The sequence below is a fragment of the Quercus lobata genome, chromosome 6, assembly GCF_001633185.2.
Source record: "Quercus lobata isolate SW786 chromosome 6, ValleyOak3.0 Primary Assembly, whole genome shotgun sequence".
Taxonomy (NCBI): Eukaryota; Viridiplantae; Streptophyta; class Magnoliopsida; order Fagales; family Fagaceae; genus Quercus; species Quercus lobata.
The window spans coordinates 12,329,408-12,349,605 of record NC_044909.1 but is presented as its reverse complement, the minus strand read 5'-3'; the positions used below and the strand labels follow the sequence as shown (position 1 = coordinate 12,349,605).

The following is a 20,198-nucleotide window of genomic DNA, read 5'->3' as shown; positions in this document are numbered from 1 at the left end:
TCTAGCACTTTCCTCATTTTAGAGGCCATTAAAAAAATTTATAGATCTAAAATCTAAAACAACATATACTAGCCCAAAAACATTTGTGCAACAACAAAAATCACCAATAACAAAGCTAAAAAAAATTAAGTCCAATTAACGAATTTTACTCAAACAAACAACTGGCCCTTTAAAAAGTTTTAAACAGAATAATTTTTTCTTTACTTAGCAAATGCACACATAAAAATAAAAAATAAAAATAAAAACCTCTACAACTAAGAAGCCACTGAACTAGAGGTTAGAGACACCTCCCTTGAGTCAAAGTCCTGGCTCCATCTTTAATAAATACCTAAAGGTATAGGTTAACCGAATTTTACTAATTTACTCTCGATTTCACGGTTGAATCTTGAAAACCGGATTTTTTTTCAAAATAACTACAAAATCCAAACAATTTTATTACTTAGCAACGTTTTCAAACTATTTAGGAAACTAACAACTCGAGTATGTGAGACTCGATTTCACTGTAGCAAATCGAGTTTAAGAGAATTGATTTCTTTAGGAAATCGAGTATAAGAGAGTCGATTTCACTGTTCATCATCTTCTTCGTTCGTTCTTTTTTTTTTTTTCTCCATCTGCCGTCCCACACCTTCTTCCCAACCCCCAAAAAACCCAAGACAGTGCTTCCTTCTTCAACTATATCCATTTCTCAAAATCCCAAACCCAAATCACAATCGAAGCAGAAATGGGTTTGGATTTTGAGAAATGGATTTAGATGAGGGGTTTGGATTTTTGCTCCAATTGAGATCATGATTTGGGTTTGGGATTTTGAGAAATGGATATAGTTGAAGAAGGAAGCACTGTCTTGGGTTTTTTAGGGGTTGGGAAGAAGGGTGTGGGACGGCAGATGGAGAAAAAAAAAAAGAACGAACGAAGAAGATGATGAACAGTGAAATCGACTCTCTTATACTCGATTTCCTAAAGAAATCGACTCTCTTATACTCGATTTGCTACAGTGAAATCAAGTCTCACATACTCGAGTTGTTAGTTTCCTAAATAATTTGAAAACGTTGCTAACTCATAAAATTGTTTGGGTTTTGTAGATATTTTGAAAAAAAATCCCTTGAAAACCAGACATGAGTTTCTCTCTCTCTCTCTCTCTCTCTCTCTCTCTCGAACTTTGTTATTCTCGCTGGAACTTTGTTTGCGTGCACAGCATAATTAAGGGCGTGCACGCACAGTAGAATTGTGAGTGTGATAGAGACAACTAGAGGTAGCATCAAATCTTCAAATTTCTCTTTCCCAACTTAGAGGATAACTTTTGCCATTAATAAGGGAAACAAGTGACACTTCCATTACGGCTGAGCTTTTATCATTTTTTAAGGAAAAGCCCTTAATAAGCTCTATAATATGGCATTGCGATGCATCCTTATCTCCACCATATACACAAAAACAAATAAATAAATAAATAATATAAACCCATGATCTTGACCTTAAAAGTTCATCCCCCATTCAAGTTCTGAAATTGCTTCAGCCAGTCACATCCAATTCCCAATTTTAAAAGGTACATTATCTTCAATTAATTATACAGTTTGTGCTTCAGCATATTTTTAAAATGTTTTATTGAAACTGATATCTCCGGGGTGCACTTTATCCCAATGAACCAAACTTTTTTGGCAGCTTGGACAACAGTCCAAAAAATAATTGCAAAACCATCTCAGCTAACTCTAAACTTTATATAGGTCAACTTTTAATATGATAGAGCTACCATATCCATACCATAATGTTGAAGGACAGCGGAACATCCCCATCTACAGAGATGGGGAAATCTGTGGTGATCATTCATTGTCCCTTTTCACATGTCCTACTGCACTATGGAATAATCTCTCTAGGATTACCCTTGGAAAGGGCTTTTTTCCTTCCACCCTTTTTTTTTAGAATGGCTTTTAGTGGGGGGGGTGGGAAATGACTGCAGAATATCAACAGCAAACTGAATGTACCACCCACATGCTCAAAGATGTTCTCGACACCAAATCTCACATATCCCTTGGCATCCGTCACTGCTATATACCAAAAACACAACAAAACGAAACAATACAATATCTCATGTATTTGATATGTGCATCATTACTTTTACAATGTGTAGACTCCATAGCCATGTGAGATTTACACATTGTGAGAGGAATGATACACGATGCATGAAATACAAATAAAAATTCTCTATCCCATTTTTAATAATCCACTTTATGTTCCATTTATCATAGTCTGTCATATGTCTGATTTTTTTTTTTTTTTCATTTTAAACTTCAACTGATTTTTTTTTCTTAGAAAAAAAAAAAAGATATGACAAGTTATGATTAATGAAATGTAAATTAGAACACTAGTGGTGATATACGGGATTTTTATTCATGAGATGAGACAAAGGAATTTTATTCATGTGATGCCTTCGCCAAACCGTGACTCATAAAGTAGACAAGACCATGAGTTAAAAATAAACTTGTATACCGAATAGACCAAAAACATATACATACATTAATCAGATTCACACAACTTGTAACATAAAAATTTAACAACTATAGCAGGACTATTGACTTTATTACACAGATAGAAAGGATATACAACAAACTATATTTAGGAGGAGTAACCCAAAAGCAGTAGAATATGGCAGTAGAAAGATGCTAGTCAATCTTGCCGTAATTCCATGAAAGCACTGCTTCTCACAATGGAATCCTCAATACCAATCTCGAATGGCACCCGCTTGCACTCGCTCACGTGATAAATACACATGGTGGCACACCATGCAACAAAGGTTGGCACATAACTATATCTGAGAGATCTTCTTAAGACTACACTTAAGCTAGAAATCAATCAGCTATCTTATATAAGTAGAAACTGTGTTTGGAAGTTGAGACTGGTGTTTGCCTAAAAGCAATGTGAATAACATGTCAAGTGGGTAGAAGGACATGTTCTTAATCTTATTCAATACTCAGCTGAATGAACTTTGGTGCAAGTGTAATCCTTGTAACCAACCAGGTTATGGAAGCCATCCAAAGGGTATATGCCAGAAGAAGTATCTCAGGTTGAAACTAAAAGGCTTTGATTTTGGGGCCTCCTTTTAATGCTAATAATTTAGTCAATACTCTTTAATCCTCTCCGAGGCACAGGAAGTTCTAGAATAACTAAGAAGTAACTTCTTTCTGACTCTCTGATATATTGGACTTCACCATTCATGAGCTTTAGAATCTTTCTACACATGCTCAGCCCTAGGCCTTCTTGAGTCAACCATCGACTGCTATGAAACATGTCCTGAACCAGTTCAGGAGGAAGACCTTCACCAGGGCTTACCATCCTTCATAAATAAGATAAATATTAGTTGAATCAATATCAAAGAAATTAATAATAAGATCCATGTCCACATACACACATATATATACATAAAGATAAAATAAGTTGCAACTTGCAAGTGATCAAAAATTACTTCCATATAATCTTTTTTTACAAAATAAGTTGGCTAACAAGGAATCCACAATTGAAATTAAATCAAAAGCACATATCAGTAAGACCATGCCAACATAATGCACAGGGGAATCATAAGTATGGTAACACAAGTTTATTCACCAAATATCAAGCAACTAACTTGCTTAAAGCGCATGATTGTAAAATTGCTGCTCTAAGAGATTTACATGATAAATTTTACCCCAAAAAAATAAATTATCATATATTAGGGATGCAACTCTGACTGGTTAGTCTAACCCTAACATTTTTAATTATTATTTTTTTTTTTTGATAAAAAAAAAATTAATTATTATAAAAAAACATAATAATAAATAAATAAATAAATAAATAACCCAAACATTTAACAGTATTTAGCAGGATTTCAGTGTTGGTGAACAAATCAACAAGGTGTTGATGGATTAGCATAAATCTAAAAAATTGATGATGCAAGCAAGTCTAAGAGGGCATCCCTAAGTTTCATAGGACCTCAAGATTATGTTAGAGAACCTCACATGACAGCTCAAAGTGTAGTCAACCTTCCAGACCTCAAGAATACTGTAAGGATATGTCATATATCTACAGAACCCAAGTCACAAGCCCCATTGGCACTGATATGGACAACTAAGGAAAAGCCTGAGCATGTTATAGGTAAGAGGAATACTAACAACTTTAAACCATCATATTGTGAAATTTTACAGAGATAGTACAAACAACAATCCATTCTAGGACCAATAGTTGCCACCATAAAACACCTACATGATAAGTGTTAGTCAAATGACTTTGTTAAACTCACATGATGACTCAACTACTTCAGATCTGATTGAATGCTTAACTTGTTTGAATCAGTCCAATATGACACTTGCTCTCTTTTTTTTTAAAGAACACAAAATATTATTGAGAACTGAGTATAATGATGGTTAGGAGTGTTGAAGGACAAAATGAGATGAAAGCAGCAATCAAAATTAAGACAACCATTAATTAAAACTAACCAGCAAAATTATGTTTGTGCACACACAGACAAAACATATACATTATTGAGACCAGCTCAACTTTATGGGAAAAATAAAATGAAGGAATTATTCCTTTCTAATAAATAGGTAATAATCCATCATGGTATAACTAGAAAAAAGGTAAAAATGAATTGGAATCCAACATACCTGAATTCTGTACGCACAAGAGTGTGTACATCAGAAATTTGCTTCAAGCTTGGACGAACATGAATCTCTACCCAACCTTCTGGTGATGGTGCATAACGCACCATATTCAACAAAAAATCAGCTAGGACCTGTTGAATTCTTATTTGATCACCATAAACAGCCAATGATTTGATTTCTTCTGGAATATCACGAATCAATTGCAAATTTTTTTCCCTCAGCAGCATCATTACTTGGCTAACAACAGAATTTATGACACTCCCAAGAAAGAATTCTCCCTTCTCAAGCTCCAATGAACTGATTCCAAATAAAATAAAATTAGAAACCCAAGTCATATCTTTCTCATTAACAAAATAACATTGAAGTTCAGATGAGATGTTAAGACAAACATGAATTTAAACATGGTAGCAATGAATTAAGACATGATAAAAATAAAAGGCATCATGTTCAATCAAAGGGCAAAAAAATGGAATTCGCCAAAAACACAAAGCAAATTTAAAATAAAAGAACTGATTATTTATTCTATCAGCATGAACATTGTGCGGATTTCCCTCTTTTAACATATCCTAGCAGGAAAGCTTATAATTAACACCAGTAATAATACTTGTGTGTGTGTGAAATGATAATTCAGAAAATCCACATAGCCAGTCAAAATAGTTTTTGATAAGCTAACAGCAATCAAGTGATACTCGAAGTCAATAGATTTGGATCAATAACAACATCATAGCACACTATCACATCAATCAAGGACTTTTTAAACGAAGTCATGAACCAAAATGAGACTCTAAAAGCATGACTCTGGGATGCAGCATTTCAAAATCATTTCTATAGAGCTAAAAATGAGAAATGGAAAAGGAAATGAAAAGGAGAAGCAAGGCGATAAAACCATTATTATCAGAATTACAAATTGAGCATGTGTTGGCAATTCTTAGAGCCATTATACATTTTACCAGATAGGAATTATGATGCTTCTTCTCCTTAAACAGGGTTATGGACCACAATCTGTGGAACCAGCGGGGAAAATAATCAAGTTAATTGGATAAAATCACACTTCTTTAGCCTGAATCCGCATTGGTAGATTTGTTGAGATCCCCAAAACTTTTTAAGTACATTTACAGTACTATAAAGGATATCACCATCTATATAGTCATATATTTTTGGCTTATCTAGAACAAAAGCTACTGTTGAAGGGAACGACATGATATCAATCTGGCTGTCTATATCATATAATTGGCAGAAACACGCATTAGATTTAGATTCCCTGTAAAGCCAATACAGAGATGTTGATAACTTACAACTAGTATACATTGCATATGAAAGAAATTTGTAAGACTTTAGTAGGCAATTGACAGAAAATATTGCTACATGCATCACATTTTCTTTTGCATAAACTGATAGTTTTAAGTGATTTGTTTAAGAAAAACTCACCCATCTTCAATACTCTCCAGATCAACATCCTTTATAATCCTCAACATCTGCTTCTCACAAGCAGCACTAGTCTCAAGAAATTGCCTTTGATCTTCGGTCATGTCTGTAGCCTCCAAAAGTGAGTTAGTAAAGCGAATACCACTCAAAGGATTCTTTACTTCCTGGCAAATGTAAGCCAACTCTTTCATTCTTGCAAAGCATTTCTTCTCCTGTTGCCTCTGAACTTTCAGAGCTTGCTGCAATTCAGGACTAGCAATCTGCAAGAAGCAGAAGGCTCCAATAACCTGGCCATCCATATTTACCCTCTTGTTTGCAGTCAAAAGAGCCTGTACATATCTCCCATTTTGATCAAAGAAAGAAAATGGGAATTTATCTGTGTCTTGCCCTCCAATTGCATTGTGCAAGACAATCATGAATTTTGTCAAAGCATCTGGACCCTTGAGTCGACAGCAACTGCCAAAAATCTCTCCAACTAACATTTTTCCTATGATGTCCCCTCGGGCCCACCCAGTGAGCTTTTCCATAGCAGTGTTCCACTCAGAGCAACACGTATTATCATCTGAAGCAAATATGGGAGGGATCAAAGGATTGGGACTATGAACAATAGCCTTGTAATCACCTTGAATGTTGATAAACTTGTCCATCACCACTTTTTGACCAGTAACATCCTGACCAACAAAACAAACTCCTACTATATTATTTGTGTAATCCTTGCTAGAGCAAGCATTGACTACCACAAATACAGCCTTCTTATGATGCACAGGGCCAAATGTCCTCAGTTTTATCTCTACATTCTTATCTTCTTCACCTGCATTGATTAAACTAAAGTGATATACAAAATGTTATCAAAACCAACTCCCATCCAAGGCAAATACTAAATATTATGTATCAAGATAGAAGGTTGCTTCTAAACTCGGATACTAATCAATATATTGTAAACCAATAGTAAGAATAAGATTCTAACATTCCAACCCATAAAACATGGAGATTAATGGTTTTCTCTTCCTCTTTTTGGCACAAGAATCCATTTTTGAACACCAACATCATGTTCAGGTCTATTTTAGTTTTGTCTCTGTGTTGGCATTTCTTATGTATATTGGACATCATGCCACTCTCCATGTCAGGATGCTAGCAACATGATCAACAACCGCATGATAGGGCATCCACTAGGTTTTTTAAGGAGAACATAGTGGAAACTTCAACTTTTTAGTAGAACCTACTTATAGTAAGGGATGGTTTCAAATGTCCTAATATCTTGCAGATATAATGCAAATATATTGACACAGCACAAGCAACAACTAAACTTTTGGCAGATTACAAATTTACTCCGTCAAATGGGAAGAATAATTTAAGAGGCAAGCTAACGTATAATGGTCAACGGATGGAGTTTAGGACATCCCATTCAAACGAAGCCATCACAGCATACGTAGAGAAAGTGAGCAACTTCTTGCTTTAAATCTAATCCACAACATGCACTTCAGATTCAAAAAAAAAAAAATCAAAATTAATGCAACATACTTGCAGCTTTTATTGTCAGAAAAGAACTCATTTTTTGTAATTATTTTAAGATCAATGGTTTTCTTTGTGCCTTTTAATGCAATACAGAATGAACTGGACCAAAACATTTCTACAGGATGCCAATAAAACCCCCTTATTAAACTTTTAAAATTGGCAGGAACAAAGACATTATGTGTGAATCAACTACCTCTTAAAGCTCGAGAAAGAAGCTTGTCTACTGTTTCTTCATATTCTTTATAAATAAGATCACGAACCAAAGACTTCCCCATAGCTTCTTCAACTGAGAGCCCTGTCAACTCTGCAACCTTTGCATTCCACCCATTTATACAGCCATCAACATCTACAGCAAATATAGGAGCAGTTGCAGTCTCTATCAACCTGACCATTTCTCTTGCAACCGAACTGAGTTCATCCATACCTTGCAACTCCATGTCGCCAAGCTGGGCATGTACAACAGCCTTAGAATTGCTTGGCTCAGCATCTCTAAATGAGTCTCGCAGAATAAGCTGCAGAGAGTGGATTGCATCCATTTCTGCGTTTTCCCATGGCAAGCTGCGGCTTTTTACCACTTCCAGAAATGCCTTGAAAGAAGAACGCGGATGCATCTTATGCCCATCATCCTTGTCCTCAGGGTGATGCTTTGCGCCACCCCATTTGACTTCTTTTGCAGTGTGGGACCGGAACCAGAACAGGAAATCCCTTTTTGTGATATAAGCAACAGCCATTCCACAAACTTCATCTCCAAGTGAGGCTGCTCCATCGTACCCAGCATCACCCAAACTGTCTGTGCTCAAACCTGTGGAATCTCCATGGAAAGCCAATAACCACTCTACTATGTCCTTTATCTGGGCCTCAGTTGGGGTCACACCCAGAGGGTAGTACTTCCCTTGATAGTAGAGGGCTGCCCCATCACACTTCACAAGGTCCATAATACTAGGGCTTTGAGTAACAATCCCAGTAGGTGAGTCACGAAGAAGCATATCACACAAGAGGGTCTGCGTCCTTAAAACATGTTTCTCCAACATCTGTGATGACAATTGCAACTCCATATTCAATTGGAGTCCAAAAGCCTGCATTAAGAACTCACAAGCATAGCGAAGAGGGAATGGAATGCACCTAGCAGAAGTGTGATGACAAACCACCAAACCCCATAACCTCATTGCACTCCGCCCACCAACTCCTTCCTCATCATTTCCATTGATAATAACCGCCATTGCCAATGAGGCAATTGAGCCCATATTAGCCATATACTGAGCATGACAGCCATGGGGAGCACGAAGCGTTGAACCAACCAAGCACAAAGGCTGCATAAGCCTATCATCCTGAATCACCCCAACTGGCATGGCATTACAATCCACAATCATCCTAACCCTATTCTGCTTAAACAAAAACCTCGATGCCTGAGGTATATCCGTGGCCGGATAATGCAACCCAATATACGGCTCCAAATCCGGCCTCTTACTCTCTGCCACAACCTCACCATGCTCATCCTCATGGAACTTATACACCATAACCCTATCATACCCAGTAAGCTCCCTCACACTCTCCACCACAGTATCACACAACAACTTAATATCCCCACCAGGTAATGACTGCAACTGCGAGATCGCCCGGACAGCTAGCTTCTGTGACTGAACCGCCCCGGCAATCGACAGAGCTGGGTCCTCAGTCCTTGCAGGTTCCAAATCAATCACAATCCCAACATCTATCCTGTGCAAAATCGCGTAAAAGGGCCTCCCCGAATTCTTGGAATGAATCCAAACCGGGTTCAACAACGTGATTTCCCTAGCTCTAAACGCCTTCTCAAGCAAAACAGAGCTGGAGGGCGTGAAGAGCGTCCTCACATCGGTCCCAATTGTCAAAATCTCAGGCTTTTCTAGACTGGGAACTGACTGAGGCAAAAGAGCAAGCATGTCGCGTGCGTTTTCACTAAAACTAATTATACTGAAAGAAACTTCGTCTACAGCAATCATACAACCAAAAGGTTGGATATGACCACCCCTTTGGATTTTAGACAAGTAAGCTGTGATCTGTTCCTCAGGAACTGAGTCTGTTGCGGTTCTAACGGACTGAGAGTAATCAAAGGACTTACCTGGCTCACCAGACTGTTCAAACACAGCGTGAAGACGAGCATCCACTGTGTACTGTGCAATGGCTTTGGGGATTGTGGACTCACTTTGTTGAAGCCTCATGTTTTGAGCTTGGCTATTGCTGGTGTTGGTTTTGGTGCCGTGTGAGTGTGTAGCTCTGCTACTTGAAGCCATTGATGAGTTTGGTCTCTCACTTTTTTTTCCCAGTTGATTTCAGAGTTTGTTAGATTTGGTGATGAAAAATAAATAACCTCAAACCTTAAAATACTCAAAAACCCACATGAGCATGGAGAAATTCTCACTTTCTCAGTGCTGATTAAAGAGTTGTTAAGGTATGGTTAAGGTTTTTTTAAGTGAAAAAGTGTTTGCTTCAAGGTTTGCTAAATTTGGTGGTGTTGGTGTTTGGTGTTTGGCGTTGCTATTTTTGTTGTCGTTGCTGCATTATGTGATGCCCTTTGAGAAGTGGGAAAGGGCAAAGAAAAAAAAATTTATTTGGGGTTTGATTGAGGTCTTTCTTTGCTTTTTTGATTTTGAGGGTTCTTGTTTTTTTTTTGCTGTTATTTTGTTCCTGTTGTTTGTATTTTCTTTTTTTTTTTTCTTTTTCATTTTGCTGTGCTGGAAATACTTGTGGGTATAAGAAAAGCTAACGCTGATGGGAATATGAGGCCATTTGGATCATGTTTTGTTGTTTGGGAAGTGGGGGCCATGCCCATGCATGAAAAAAACTGCAGATTTTTTATTTTACTTTCTGTTGCGGGGCCACCTCTGTCATCTTCATCTTTTACCTTCGCACTTCTGTTTTTAAAAGATCAAGTAAGTGCCACAACAATTTTTTTTTTATACAATGAGTTATAAGCGGTGAAAATAAAATAATAGGTTTATGTGGGTCCATAATTTTATTACTCATGAGTTATCATGTGACAAAGGGAGGGAGATGCATTTGATTTGGAGTTAATAGTTCTTTTACTTGCAAATTTTTTTTAAAAAAAATTCTTTTATAAAATTGTGTTTGTTTTGTTGGAAAATGTTTTTCATATTTTCAAATATTTATTTGGTATAAAATTTTGATTAATTCAAAAATATTTTCGGTTGACCAAGAAAATGTTTTACAGCCAAAAAGATTTCAAACGTTTGCCACATCTCATCAACTCCTTTAACACAAAACAAAACTATCTCTTACTTATATTAAAATCAGTATAGTAATGAGGATGTACCTCATATGAGAGAAATGTTATATATCTTTGTTACTAAACATAAAAATTTCTATGTCATCTACTCGATTTGCATACATTATATTAGAATCAACCTAATTTGAATCGGGTCAAGATGACCAAACATAATTTTAACTTGGCTCACTCAAAGACTAGTCAATTTAAACATGACAATAATAAACATGTTCTTTAAAATCTTGCATCCATAATATGCCATCAAGAATCATTATAAAGGAATCTTCTTATTATGATTAAAGAACTTATTTATTATGAGAATTTTTTTTTTTCAAAAGAGAGAAATTTATTAATTTAAATATCTAAGACCTTGTGATCAACACCACAACAGTATCCTTTTGATCACCTCTCTTAGCTCTCTATATATGTCCATGATCCACATTAAGCATACAAGAAATCATTTTTTAATTTCACATAAACTCATCATTGATACTATTTTTCTATGAACCGATTATAATAGACTATATTAACAGCTGTGGAATTTTATTTTTTTTTAATTGTGCCACTAAACTTATTGATTACACTATGAATTAGGATCATGTGTGTTAGGATTTTAGTGTTGGTCCATTCCATAACATTTTATGGTAATTGTGGGGACAATTTTTGCTTCAAAGGCCAACCAAACTAGTAGTACTCTATCACCATTGGTTCATGCCTTATAAGGTGCAAAGAGGGAGGCTTTCTTTCCAATGTGGGACAACAAAAATTGCCTAAGGTTCCAACATGGTCTAGCCCTTGGCCTTTGAAGCAAAAATTGTCCCCACAATAAAAGGATCAACCATACTAGTGGTACTCTATCACCATCGGTTCATGCCTTATAAGGTGCAAAGAGGGAGGCTTTCTTTCCAATGTGGGACAACAAAAATTGCCTAAGGTTCCAACATGGTCTAGCCCTTGGCCTTTGAAGCAAAAATTGTCCCCACAGTAATAAATTCAAATTTATTGATGTAATTTTATCCGTTTGAAAATCTAGCTAGTTTTTTAGTTTATATTTAGAGCTACTCAAAGAAATGCGTACTAAAGAGTTTTGCTTGAGCAAAGGTCGAGATCGATTAAGTGCGATGTGAGGTGTGTGCTTGTCAAGCAAGACGGTAAACTTGCTTAAGTGGAACATTAAAGGTCCGAGAGTTTTGCAAGTCTCTCGCTTGAGTGAGGTCGTAAAAATCTATTTTCCTAATCTATTTACAAATAAGTTTTATGTCGTCTTTTTAAACCCTATTTGTGCAACTATATAAACTATGCTTTGCACAAGTTTTCAATAAAGGGGAAAAAAATGCCATGGCCTATGCTATTCAGAGAGAAAACTTTGTGCCTTTTTTTTCTTTGTGCTTCATAAAAAAAAAAACAACATTTGTTTACTGCCTCTTCTTGCAATTCCAAAGTGAAGCTTGTGAGTTTGAAACCATTGTCTTTTTTTTAACGAGATTCACTACAACAAAATCTTTAAAGATGTCCCTTGGAATGCAGGATATTTGCACATGTTACAATAAAGGGTCTAGTTGTACAAAACTCTTTTTAGTATATCGTTGTAACTACTCTTCTCATTTCAGTGAATTTTCTTCTAGATTGTTTGTATCCCCGAAGTGGTTTCTCCATTAAAGACATTCTACTTTGATTTTCCACTTCATCACCAAATGTTATGTCATGCTTAATTGTGCTTTTTATATTACTTATTGATTTGTTAATTGCTTAACTATAGTGAAAAATTAATTGTCTGAGTGGATCACTTCCCCAATATAATTTGATAATTTAGCTAATTAATCACTGGGGTCTAAACAGAAATTTCAATGTTCAATCTTATTTAATTATATGAAATTTTTAAGGAAGACATTATTTTCATGCTTGGGAACTTTCAAGCTTCTTTCAAATGATCCATCTCATATGTGGACGAGAAAGGATATAGAAATGGTATTATTCATATTAAAATAACTAACATAACCCAAAATGGGAAGAATATAATGACCTGCATGCCTCTGCACAATTTCACTTACATGCCATTATATCTTCTTGATACAAAACAGAAAGCAGGATTTCTTAATGGAAATGTAACTTCGTTGAACAAGGTGGTTTGAGAGTTCCCTCTTATGAATTTTGATACAGCTTACAAATGAAGATACTTAACCTGACATTAGTGGTACAAAGTACAAACACTAGTCTAACGACAGACGATCATTTCAGCCAATTGTAGAAACTTGAACAATAAATTGCTACTTAAAAGCAGGTTGGACCGTTGGAGCTGTTCCAGCAAATTGAAAATGCTTTCACTTGGTGTAGAGAACATCCTCCCATGGGTGGCGGTATAGCGGCTGCTTCAATCTCTTCTGGTCAAAGGTGTGCCTGTTTTTGAACAAGGAGCAATCAGTGAGATAGAACTATAAGGCCTTTAAAAGAAAATCCACGTGTGGGAAGTACATGCTGACCGAACCCCCCCCCCCCCCCCTTCCCCACCCTTGCGTAGTCATCTGAATCAGCACTATCTTTTGTACCATAGTGCTGGTGTTTTTTTGTTTTTTTCTTCTCCTCTTTGCTCACCTTTTGTTTTTGGTCCTAGTAGGCCACATTCAGGTGCATAATGGAAACTAGATACTCAAAGTTTTGGAAGTATACATTCTAGTCACTAACAAGTCATGTATGTATTAGTAAAAATAGGACCATCTTGTCTCTTATGGGACCATATAATGTTGGACGATATCACCCTTGTGGATAAAAAGGCTAGATGGGTCAGTATTCCAACTGCCAGTGTGTCAATATCAAGGATTTGATTGTACCTTAATAACCAACACAAAACATAACCCAAAGGACTGGATAAGAAAATATTTAGCGTAATCTAACTCACCCAATCAGACCAATGGAGCGTGCCAGCACGAAGAGTCCATTCAGATAGCCAATCTCGACAATCTCATCAATCTCTTGCTTGGTGAACATTCCACTGCCTGCAAGGAGATCCAAGAAAAGGGACCCAATTGCACCATCTACATTGAGCACCAGGTTGTTTGCCTTGGAGAGAGTGTAGGTTTCAACTTGCACAGCATATTCCATGTACTTCACAGAAGGAAAATTTGTGCGTGCAAACAGTTGTAGTAGCTCTACTCTCTTATCTCTGTTGTCACCTCTCTTAATCCTTTCCACAGCAAACAAGAGTTTCAAATAGTCAGATTTGCAATATAGCCATTAAAATCATAATTTTTATAAAAATTTCCATGGTTTCTAGTCTTGCATAATCTGAAAACATACTGACAGTAAAAATCTCTCCATACCTGTGCCCAATTCCTGGTACACGAATGCCCTTCTTTTTCATGCTTTCAACGAACTCATAAGGTGTCAAATTCTGGCAAACACAGCAGGGGTATAGCATATCAAAATCTCCAAATCATCATAGTATTTGCAAACCATCTAATAAAAAAAAGAGTTTCCCTCATAGTGCCATCAAGTCTCACCCTGTCATAAGCATCCTTGAAGTATCGAGCAGCATCATCGATGGCACCACCAAATCGGGGACCAATTGTAAGCAAACCTGTTTAACAAGTTCATCATTCACTATTCCATAATCAGTTCAGCTCACAGGAGCAAGTCCATTCAACAATTTTAAGTAATAAGTTCAGATGGCAAACTATATACCTGAGACTAGGCTCGAAACAAGGTCCTTTCCAGCTCTTGCTGTTACTATAGTGTTGTGAGCACCAGAGACACAAGGACCATGGTCGGCACATAACATGATACATATCTGACCAATTCCATATGTATTAGAGAAAGGACAAGTAAACACATGTTCTTTCAGAAGAAGCGTTTATTTAAATGGAAAACAAGCAGGACACTCAGCTAAATCAAGTAAAAACTTTAAACAAATACAAGTTTACAAACAAAAACAATCTTGTTGGAGTTACTCTTGTTATTTTATATTAGCGTGGAGATATTTATGTAATCTTGCCATATCACTCTGATATAAATATGTGCTAGTAAGGAACTAACCGATCAAGCCCTAAACCTTTCTTCTCTTCTCTCTCTCTTAACCCTAATTTTTCATATTCCCACTAATCTCTATGGTCATTAGCAACCTACCTCAATAAATTTTGTGCAGTAACGGGGAAGGCTGCGTTTGAACCACAAAAGAGAGATAACATCACCAACACCATAACCTTGTTCAACAATGGAAGACATAGGTACACCAGCATAGCATGGCTCCTCACCTGCAAATTGATTGAAAAAAGAATTTAGTGCAAATGATATCTAAGCTATAAAACACATGAATGCTAAATTAGAATATTATGGGTTTGAAAGGTACCCCTGTCATCAGAGATTGTGGAAATAATATGAGTTGGAGCACGAACTTTCCCACTCTTAATGGCTGTGTTAAGATCCTCAGGGATTTGTGGAGGTATAACTTCCTTTACTGCTGTAATATTCCCCCCTTCAACCTATCAGGGAAAAAAAATACAATTACAGTTAGTTTTTCTTTTTTTTAGAAGCCAATTACAGCTAGTTGAAGAGCCCAAGAGAATTCATGTAAACCTTTTTCCTTTGGTTTTATTATACAAATAAACTAACCAGTTTCTCAAAAGTTTCCTTAATCGCAGCTTCTAAAGCTTCATATGACGTGGGAACAACAGCTCCAGCTTCTCTTAGTGCTTGATTTTTGCCTTGTGCAGACTCCATGTCACCACCACTTTTAGCACCCTGAATTTAGACAATACCAAAAATATTTTCATTTAGAAATGATGCCCCTCTTATGCTACAGAATACTTGCATTAACCAAATATTAGTAAAAGACAGTTGAGGTAGTTGCTTACAGCATGACCAAATTGTACTTCAGATTTGAAGAGTCGTGCACAAGTTCCACTAACCCAAGCAACCACTGGTTTAGTTACTTTTCCCTGCTTCAGGGCTTCAACTAAGGAATATTCATCTTGCCCACCAAGCTCCCCAAGTACAACTATCATTTTAATCTGAGGAAGCCATAGCCCCAAAAACTCAGATAGATGTACAACAAAAAATGTAAATTGTCCAACATAAGAAAACTTGGTTACAGTGTCATAAATTTTGTCAGCTTTCATGCTAGTCAAAGTACAGAATCTACAAATTTTCACAATAGAAAATTGCATACACGTGATATTGAGAACATAAATTTTTGGTCCAAAAAATATGGACTTATCCTGCAGAATGTGAATAGCAAGACAATTCAAATATGTAGATGGTTTCATAGCTTGTCACAAAGGAAAACTGCACATACAGTGGGAAACAGTTGGCAGGGCACCAAGAAGAAAATAAATAAAAGCAATAACATACCTGTGGGATGTTGTTAAACCGCAAAACATGATCAGATAGAGTGGAGCCTGGGAACACATCTCCTCCAATTGCAATACCTGAAGCAGTTCCAATAACACATTAAAGTTTAAATTACAACTTAAATCCACAGAGATTAAAGCCAAAATTAAGAAAAAATTAAACAATATAGCTAGCATATGTATACCTTCATAAATTCCATCAGTAACACGGGCAATAGTATTGTATAATTCATTAGACATCCCACCCTGTAATTGTAAGAAATTGTTTAAGCATCAACACCCACATGACATTCTAGGCAAACACAACAGTGTTCAGTGCTAGAAAACCAAATTGAACAAGTCCAGAGGAAGTTTTAGCCATGTAAAAATGACATTAAATCTCACTTTGCATTCAAAGATTAAATAAAATTTCAGCAAATTTAAAGATTACACAAGTGGAAGCTTTGTGCACTGGGACAACCTTTTTAAAGATTGCACAAGTCCATCTGCCAAATAAAGTAGTAAATTGTGCTTCATAGATTAGAGTCTGTTCAAGACTTAGCTATAAAAACTGCTCAACCCTATATTTCCTACAGAATCCTTGTTCTATACTATTTTTTACATCTCTACTAACATCTGAATTAAGAGGATAAAGAGCATAAATGAGGTTAAAGTATTGTATTTTAAGTTGATGGGTACACAACAGATATGAACAAACCTCATCGGACACAGGATTCAGAAGGTGAAGAATGAACTTGAGAATTAATTTAACCCATCATGCAACTGGTTTAACACATAAAAGCACATTATGCTGTTCTAGATTTCTTATAAGAAAACCATGGAGCAGTCTGAAAGTTGTAATTATTACTAGGAAGTTTCTAAGGAGTTCAGGGCAGAGTTGTCCATAATGTGAGAACTATACATGCTAGGAAGAGACAAAAGGCTGGATTGACTACATACAGATTTGGAGACAAAACCAACGGATCCAGGCCTGTACAGCTTGCATTGAATTATGTTATCAATAGTTCCAGCAGTGTCACCTATCTTAAAAGCTCCGGCTTGAATTCCTCCAACAGTTGCTGGGCCAATAACAACCTGCAGCAGCAGCATTAAAATTAGCACTGCTTAGTTATTCTCTTTATCTGGTTAAATATGCAACATTCCTCTCACCTTATTGTTTGCCCGTGCATATGCAATCAATTGCTTAGTGTCTGACTCAGGAACACCTTCAGCAATGATAGCCACAACTCGAATGGTTGGTTGCTTCAGAGCAGCCATAGATGAAGCAGCGGCACTGCATATTCATCAATATATGATTAATTATAAAATACAATTAAAGAAGTCTGGCACTTCAAAATATAGTTAATCCAATAAGTGCTAACCTTCTAAATGATGCGAAGTTGATAAAGACATCAGCAGTGGGATGTGCAGCACAAGCTGCGTCAATGCTGCAAAAGAAATTGACATGAAGGTGAGAGAATTTAACTCAGAAATTCAAGTTCATTGTTCAGAAACCACAATTAAGCTGCTTTGTATTCTCTAACATGTAATGAAAATGTGATGGATATAAACAGCAGTATCAAGTATGTTCATTGTATCGAAAGTTCTTTTTTGAAAAGTAACAAGATTTATTGATATCAAAAAAGGACACCCTAGTACACAGGGAGTGTAAATTACAAGAATCAAGAAAATCAAAGATAGAAGAGAATGATTGGTTTCGCGAGGCAAACAACCAATCCAAAAAAGTTCTAAAGAAAAATAACTTGAGGTCAAGAATGGATCTCTTAGAATCTTCAAAACTCCCATTGTATTGAAAGTTTAGTTTGCATACTGCAATTTTGTGATTTATGGTCAACATTTTAGGCATTTTGCATGCAACATCAATACTTAGGACTAATACAAGTAACTCCATTTGCGTCCCATATGTGTAGATAAAAATGTACTCCATTATTTATAATGAGTCATATCTATGCATAAATTATCAATACCAAGTAGTTCCTTACATCGATTATTTTATGTGAGCAATATGTTATGCATAAGTAGTCACCTATCCTAAATCCAAAATTTGATAATAATTGAAAAATGATTTAACATAGAAACAGAAAGCAAGAAACATGACATACGCTGAGTGCACAGGGATAGCAATTTCCTCTTGACCAAAAAAAAGTTTCTGAAATCCATCGCCACCAGGGTTAATGATTCCAGCAACTGATGGTGTTTCCCTCCCTAAAGATACAAGTATGAACACTCTATTAACACCAAAATCCAATAATACCAACAAAGATGGAAAACTAATCCATGACGCTAACGAAAATTCAATCTCTATATCATTATATCCTCATTAAAATAAATAAACATTTGCAAAACGAAAGAGAGAAGGGATTTTATGCATACCGCAAAGGAAGTCAAAATCAAGCATCCGCTGAATCGGAAGTTGCTTGTAATTGTAAAATAAAGCTTGTGTGGTGCGGGAAAATAGCTGTCCAGTGGCCATGGTGTAGAGTCAAAGAGGCCTTTACACACCTAAGAACAAGATATATACTTTAGGAAAGTCAATCAAATATAGAAGGAGCATTAGAAGTTACCACAATTATATCTAAAATTGCTGCAAACACTTTAGATCACACTTGTATTTAACTCTTTATCAACTCCAATCTTCATTTGGTGCATGAAACATTATTTAAATTGCTCCAGGATATTCATAGGCTAGCACTTAATTATCCATCTCTAATCCATTGACCATATTCTCAAATAAAGACCAACCAGATTCGAATAAGTTCTGTTACTAAACAACAATATAGTATAGAACTTTGTAACAATAAATTTAAAAAAAAAAAAAAAAGCCTGCATCAAATAAATCTATAAGGCAGATCCAAAGTTAGCTCAACTGGTAAGTCTACTGTCCTTGAATAGGTTCAAATCTCATTGTATCTATCCAAAAAAAATACAAAAATACAAATGGGAAAGAAAGTAGTGCACCTAATTTTAAACTATAACCAACCCAGATCCCAGTTTTTGATTCAATAAGCGAAACACACAATGTGTGTTAACAAAACCCAATATAGAATCCAACAACCTTAGCTCATACGAAACACAATTAGAAACAATTCCAAAACAACGACCAGATCTCGCGCTTTTATAAGTAAATACTAAATGGTACCAAACTTTTGAAACCTCCAAACAGCCCACTAACAAAGAAAACAGAGCATTTTTGCTCTCAACCTCGAAAAAGTCGAATAATCTAAGTTATTGGAGTTGAAATACAAACAGGAATTGGAATCCACGAGAAAATGGAAAAGAAAAAAAATAAAACCCAGATCCGGAAAAGAATTGCGGTAGTTAAAGTTGGGTCAACGAAAACAAAAACCAAGAAAAGAAAGAAAGAAGGTTTGGGAAATGGGATGTACCTGGCGGAGAAGAAAAGGGGGGCGGGGAGTTGAGTGAAAGGCCTCGTTGGAATTGGTTTGGTAAGGCGGTGGCGGTTGAATCAATGAGATGGGGAATTGTGATGCTGGAAAAAAGGAGGGTGGATGAGTTTATATAGAAAATGAGAGTTAAGAGAGAGAGTGGAGCTACCACAACACGAGCTACACATTGAACATACGGACTCGCATAGGGGTGAGTTGCGCACGTGGCACTTGTTAGTTAGCTCATGACTACGATTGAATTTTTATTACAACAACCCTTTTGTTTTATTATTATCAAATTACAACAACGGGTATATATACTAAATTAGTATTTAAGGAGTTTTTTCTATTTGTATTTATATTTTTTGATATTTAAAATATCCTAAAATTCAAATGTTAAAAAGTTTAAATTATAGAATTAGACATGTAAAATCATTAATTTTAAAACTCCTAAATTTTGGATAAATTATTAATAAATAAATAAAATAGATTTATCATCCACGTTTCCCCTCTCCACATTTTAAATTTAAAACTCCTAAATTTGAGCCTCTTTTATTTCTCCCCTTTTTAATATTGAAATTTACATTTTTTTTAATAATATCCTTAAAAAATGTGTTCTTTAAAAAAAAAAATTATAAACAGT

At 35.9% G+C, this 20,198-nt stretch overlaps 2 protein-coding genes across 3 annotated transcripts; both read right to left on the bottom strand.

The window, feature by feature from the left end:
* Window positions 1–2,457: 2,457 nt before the first annotated feature.
* Window positions 2,458–10,195, bottom strand: LOC115993774 (phytochrome B). The gene is made up of 4 exons (XM_031117746.1): window positions 7,759–10,195; window positions 6,054–6,861; window positions 4,629–4,922; window positions 2,458–3,325 (listed from the first exon to the last, which is right to left on the bottom strand). Exons 1-4 carry the CDS (start codon window positions 9,833–9,835, stop codon window positions 3,106–3,108), a joined length of 3,399 nt encoding a protein of 1,132 aa, XP_030973606.1. The 5' UTR covers window positions 9,836–10,195; the 3' UTR covers window positions 2,458–3,105.
* A 2,588-nt stretch (window positions 10,196–12,783) lies between these two features.
* Window positions 12,784–19,753, bottom strand: LOC115994622 (ATP-citrate synthase beta chain protein 2). 2 transcript variants are annotated; one of them, XM_031118827.1, is made up of 17 exons: window positions 19,556–19,753; window positions 18,543–18,671; window positions 18,272–18,374; window positions 17,531–17,596; window positions 17,319–17,442; window positions 17,109–17,243; window positions 16,355–16,415; window positions 16,171–16,247; window positions 15,675–15,830; window positions 15,433–15,561; window positions 15,170–15,302; window positions 14,947–15,074; window positions 14,506–14,611; window positions 14,325–14,401; window positions 14,145–14,215; window positions 13,724–14,008; window positions 12,784–13,224 (listed from the first exon to the last, which is right to left on the bottom strand). In XM_031118827.1, the coding sequence occupies exons 2-17, from the start codon at window positions 18,640–18,642 to the stop codon at window positions 13,149–13,151; spliced, it is 1,827 nt and encodes a 608-aa protein (XP_030974687.1). In that variant the 5' UTR covers window positions 18,643–18,671; window positions 19,556–19,753; the 3' UTR covers window positions 12,784–13,148. The 2 variants fall into 2 exon arrangements, with proteins under 2 accessions (XP_030974687.1, XP_030974688.1); XM_031118828.1 differs by having other exon boundaries at window positions 18,543–18,689; window positions 19,556–19,703.
* Between the last annotated feature and the right edge of the window lie 445 nt (window positions 19,754–20,198).